General features: G+C 36.3%; 1 protein-coding gene across 1 annotated transcript in view; it reads right to left on the bottom strand.

Moving 5' to 3' along the window:
- ALDH7A1 (aldehyde dehydrogenase 7 family member A1) overlaps nucleotides 1-6,101 on the bottom strand; it is an 83,611-nt gene that overhangs the window by 28,050 nt on the left and 49,460 nt on the right. Inside the window, exons 7-8 of the mRNA XM_007942216.2 lie at nucleotides 4,245-4,289; nucleotides 1,089-1,166 (exon numbers count right to left, since the gene is read on the bottom strand). Of these exons, the coding sequence (XP_007940407.1) occupies nucleotides 1,089-1,166; nucleotides 4,245-4,289 (123 nt within the window). The remainder of the gene's footprint in view (nucleotides 1-1,088; nucleotides 1,167-4,244; nucleotides 4,290-6,101) is intronic.

Raw genomic sequence — 6,101 nt, 5'->3', positions numbered from 1 at the left:
CTATGAGTCAGGGCCGACTCAACGGCAAACAACAACAACAACAACAACAACATCACTCATGGTAGTAGACTTATAAAGGCTGTGCTAGGATTTCTATTTCCTTCTAAGGAATATAGAACGAGACACTGATAGTGTGAACCTCTTTGCTTATACTTCAGTGCTTCAAAGGGCTCCATGTGAAGCAAGCAGTACAGTCACAGTATGTATCTAGTGCAGGGCTGGAAAAGCTTTGAAAAAATAACCCCAGGCAGATTTCCCAGGCTAAGCCCAGCAAATATGGAATACTCATACCTATTAACTAACTGCATTCCTGTGTACCACTGCTGTAACTATTTGAGCTATTCCAAGTCCAACACAAAGGACTACATGTCTACAGTGTAAGAACAGAGTAGGTCAAAGGATAAAATATTTAATGTGTCAAAGGATATTTAGAAAATATTTCACTATGCACTGCTTACAAGGGGTTGTATTTTCTAATTATTTTCTCATTAATATGAAAAAATGAGTAACTAATTGTACCCTTCTGAGTTTGTCAAGTAAGTGCATTAGAATAGTGAAATTGTTGAAGAGTGACAAATACTGCAACCACCCAGTATGGATCATAAGATCCAACTCTTAAGATAAGCTAGTAAAAACAATGTCAGTTTTCATCATGGTTCAGAGAATTATGGTCAATTTCAGTTTAAAGAGAGGATTCCCTCTTTCAGTAAGAACTCAGACAATAGGCAAGTTTCTCAGGAGGGAGTAAGAAACCAGACTGTAAGTTCACAGTTTTGGTTTAAAAAAGAATCTTAATAAATCACCTATCAGGCAATCATGGATTTCCCACCATCATAGTCGTTTATTATTTTAGGATATGAACACCTTATAAGTACTGTAGCTCTGGGCAATAAGAAGGCAGTGTCTGCTCATCTTCCAGGAGAGGCTATGCATTAATAAGGCAAGAACCCAATTAAGTCCATAATAATAAGAATGATTCCAAAAAACCACTCTCATCTCCTTAGCTGTACTCAGTTTTGTTATTCTAGTAAAGGTGATTCTAGGTAATCAATCTGAAGTCCATCAACTGAAAGATACTTTAGACCTACCCAATATCTGCTCCACCACAAGTCAAGGAACAAATTGCACCTGGTAGTTTGTTGTCCTCTAGAACTTTGGCTATTATCCTAGAAAGAAAAAAAGCAATTACTAAGTAAGTTAACTGTATCATCTCTTAAGACATTTCTGAAAAAGTAGGAATAATTTCAACTGCCTGACTTCCTTCCAACTCTACTTCCCGTGCCATAAACATTCAGACCTGGGTTTCTCCTCGCATATCAGAGATGGGACTTTCAAACACTTACCTGTGGAAATCTTTTTTCTTAAATGAATCTTAAAAGGGAAACAAACAAACATATGACATAGATAAAAGACATAAAGTATTTCTCAGACAGTGCAAGTAATCATAACTTTCAAATATTTTCTGTCAAACTAAGAATATGAAGGTTAATAATAGGCTTTTTTTCTCTTCCATCAGAGGTCCATTAAAGTGATAAAGAAATTTTAAAAAAGGAATAAAACCTAGAAAAATTAAGAAAATAGAAGGTAGTTCCCATCAGCAAATAAGAGATTCTGACACCTCTCTGCAAGGCAGAGCTTAGCCAGAAAGATGGTAAAGGATGAAACAGGAAGCAGGTCCTCAAAACCCATGGTAGACACAGAGGAAACACAGCAGGGAGAGCTGGGTCTGCCCTGCAGAACCTCAAAGAAGCTCAGGACACATATCTACTGGCTTTCACACCACAGCATTTTAGTCAGGAAATACAGCACACTACAAGGCAGTGTACTGTGGACAAGCAAAGCTTTTCTTAATCAGTCTCCTACAACTCATGCTAGTACAACTGAAATGAATGCTAGCTACTTCATTCTAACTTTGAGTTGTAAAAATGGCTCAAATATTTCTGGTTTCTCCGGAACAAAGTTCTTCTGCTTATATTGAGCTTCCAAAGAAGCATCTACTCAAAGAAAGCAAAAGTCTTTTCATTAATATCCCAGTTTGCTGGCTACTTCCTAAAGGGTTTAAATTTTTAAAAGATCCAATACCCAAATCTATTTCTACAGAAAAGACACCACTGTCAAACGTATGGCAGTTCATATCATCTTATTATAGTCTACATTCAAAGTGCCCTAATTAGCTCCCTAAAAATGTTCTTTATAGCAATTTTCTTTTCCCCTCAAATCTAGGATCCAATCAAGCATTATAGACTGCATTGTCATGTCTGAGATCAGGTTTCAGGCTGTACAATTATTTCCAAGAACTCTAGGTGTATATATTCTCTATACAAGTAGACTATATACTCTTCAGGGACAGAATTTTGCTTTACATCTGTGGCTAAAAAGGTTAGCAAAACCTTTTCCTCTACTGCAGGAGAATCTGACCTTGGGTAAAATTCTCTAGCTCTGTTCCCCAAGTAACCTGATAAATGTCAGTGTGTCAGCAATGCTAGACAACATGTTTATGGTAATAATGACACCTAATTGGTCTACTGCATCTGGAATTACCATTACCCAGTGGGGCTGCCATGCTTTGGGTTTCCCTGTGTGTAGTGACTCTTATAATTGCATGTCCCTTGTAGGTACCTGAAAGTACCTACAAGGAACATGCAATTAGTCAACTGTTGTAAGAGATTCTGTTTCCTGTTGAACATTAGGGCTATTACCACAGCCCAATCCCCAAACAATCTAATGCAGACCTCACCTCCTTGCACCTGCTATCTGTTACACTTCCTTGAACAGCTACAAGGACATCCACTGAAGATGAAGGTGATGCTAACCTTGTGGCAAGCAATGTTCCTGTCCTATAAAGCTTTCTAAATAGATGGGTATCATGGATGCCCTGTGATCATATTATGAATCTGAACATGTAGTTAAATTTAAGATTCCCTCTCTACTTCCCCCTGCCAAGGGCACCACAGGATCCTTAGTTTATTCTAGCAAAACTGGGCATCATATGAATTATTTTACTTTTTATCTTCTGTTATAAAATCAAATAATGTTTTCAATTATCTGAAAAATACCAGCCAGCAAATTTTAAACTCTTATATTTCAAACTCTTTACAGTAAAAAAAAAAAAAAAAAAAAACCTTAAAGCAACAATAACCAAAAACATTTAAGACTAGTAGTCCAAATTAAAATATTTTAACGGGCTGGTGAGTATTAGCAAGTCAGTCCACTATTGCCACATGAACTGTTCTATTCATGGTTTTTGATGGTTTATTTTTTTAAAATGCCTGAGGAATCTTTCATCATTTTTAAGTATTTTGTGTATCAGACTTCTATTTAATATTTAAAAACTCCTGCCAGAGAGCTTTCTCAGTATCACACAATCCTTCCAAGCAAGCCCTACCTCACACTACCCTCTCTTAGCCAATTTCTCAATTTCTAAGCCCCTGTTCCTAAGATGATCTTCTAAGATTGAAGACACTCTTACATATAAAGTCTACTACAAGTTCTTTACCAAAAAGTCCCAACCAGACAATGCAGACTATGCAGCAAGGGAAACGCAAGAGTGCATCCTAACCCTACAGGGGAAGGTACCCTCTTCTTATACAATTGCAAAGTTCCAGGATGATAAATTAGTATTGCTGGTTCTATGACCTAATCAGAATAGGTCTGAGTTCTCAAAAATGAATAAACAGGAAAAACACAATTTTTTAACCACAATATGCAATATAATTTGAATAGTATTAGAAGAATCAGTAGATTAGTACAATAAATAACCAGAACTTTCTGTTTTGCTAATGGTCTCTATATTAAGCAAAAGCAATAAAAGGGTTGGCTGGGTAGAAATCTAGCCTTGAAACCATTAACTTGTTGAATAGTTATAAAACACAGTCCCAAAAATTGCATGGACATTTCCTCTCCACTGAAGATGTCTTTTATTTTACAAATGACAGATCCTTTCTTACTGAAGGATCTTCTGCAAAAAAAAAAAAAAAGACTGTAAGAGTTCAACAGGTATGTCAATATCTGACATGTTTCCAAAGGGTTAAATTAAAAGAGAGGGCTCTCGAAGAGCTTTGTAAAGTGCAGAATGATAAAAAAAAAAAATATGATCAATAAAACCAAAGGGGAAAGAAACTATCTAAATTCCATTTATAAATTAATATAGCACTTTCACGTTGGATTAAAAACTCAATGCCTATCAATCAATCACCCTTTCAAGATTACAGCATACTTAGGAAAAGAAAGTTGGACATACTTACTTTGTGACAGCTACACTAATGAGAGAAGTTGTTGGAGCTCCTTTCCTGGAGAAAGTTAAAAAAAGAAAAAGAAAAAAACTTAATTTGGTAGAAATCATAAATACCTTTTTTAAGAAACAGAAATAAAAGTCTTTCTGAGAAAAAAAAAAAGCTCTGTATAAATAAACTAATAACTGAAATAGAAATCTATCCTTCAGTTTAGTGTCTCTGGGACCTAAGAGATAACAAAGCTTAAATGATCATACACACATACACACACAAAACAACAACAACAAAAAAGCAGCAAGCAATTTTGAACCTTCTTGCCACAGTGATCAGAGGAACTATTATTACACTAACTTCTACTAAGTAAAATATCTGATTGAAATAGAATCTATCAACATGCTGCATTCAGCACACTTTCTTGGAGGAACCAGAGAAACAGCTGAGGAAAATCATAAACAAACAAACAAAAAAAGGTTGCCCTCTGTTATTGTTGTTCTTGTTATGTGCCGTTGAGTCGGACCCAACTCATAGCGACCCCTCCTTGGGTTTTCAAGGCAGTATCACTATGGAAGTAGATTGCCCCATGTTCCTTCCAAGGAGTGGCTGTTGGGTTTGAACCGCCAGCCTTCTGGTTAGCAGTCAAGTGCCTTAGCCACTGTACTACCAGGTTGCCCTCTAGTCAACTCCAATTCATGGTAACCCCATGTGTGTCAAAGTACAACCTGCCCTATGTTCAATAGAATTTTCAATGTCTGATTTTTATTTTATTATTATTATTTTTTTTTTTGCATTAGAATACCAAGCCTTTTTTTCCCCAAGGTGCCTCTGTGTGGACTGGAACCTCTAACCTTTCAGTTAGCAGCAGAATGTGTTAACCATCTGAACCACCCAGGGACTCCAACAAAACTAGCTTTTGTGATTAGAAAGCTGGAAAGCACTGGAGCCTTTGACAACATGTTGCCAAATTCTTAATCCTTCCAACAATGCCTTGTCACGTAGAGAGTCTCAGAGTATACTGAATTGAGTATAGCATTTAAGATGAACATATAACCTACGTGTGCGTACTAAAACCATAAAATTCTTAGAACAATAAGCAGAGGCAACAGTCAGGCCTAGCTTTCGACAGTAGATTATCTCATATAATAACAAAAGTACAAATAGGAAAAAAATGAATAAATAAGACCTCATAAAAATTTAAAATTTTTGTTCATCAAAAGACTTTACCAAAAAAATGAAAAGATAAGCTATCAACTAGGACAGTGTCTTTGGAAACCATATGTCTGACAAGAATCTAAGAACCAATATACACATAAAACTTCAACGACTTAACAACAAAAAGACAGCCTAGTGCCTAAGACATGTGACTACTAACCAGAAGGCTGGCAGTTCAAACCTACCAGATACTCCTCGGAAGGAAAATTGGGCAATCTACTTCCGTAGAGATACCATCTCAGAAACCCAAGGAGGGTTTTTTTTTTTTTTTTAATCATAAAATTAGCAAAGGATTTAAACAGACATTTCATCAAAGAGGACATTCAAATGGCCACCAAACACATGAAAAGATGCTCAGCATCATTAGCCATCAGAGATGTAAATCAAAACCACAATGAGATACCATGTCATTCCCACTAGAACAGCTAAGATTGAAAAAAAAAAAAAAAAACAGAAAGTAACAAATGTTGGTAAGGATGTGGGGAAATTGGAACCTTTATTCTTTGCTGGTGGGAATGAAAAATGGGACAGTCATGGTGACAAACAGGGTGGTAGTTCCTCGAATAACTGAAAACAGAACTACCATATGATCTAGCAATTCCACTCCTAGGTATATAAGCAGAAGACTTGAAAACAGATGCAGAGTCTTGTAAACCAGCG

Source organism: Orycteropus afer, unplaced genomic scaffold, assembly GCF_000298275.1.
Source record: "Orycteropus afer afer isolate SDZICR_OR568_19922 unplaced genomic scaffold, OryAfe1.0 scaffold00086, whole genome shotgun sequence".
Lineage (NCBI taxonomy): Eukaryota > Metazoa > Chordata > Mammalia > Tubulidentata > Orycteropodidae > Orycteropus > Orycteropus afer.
Note: the sequence above shows the minus strand (reverse complement) of the source record. Positions and strands in the feature narration are given on the sequence as shown.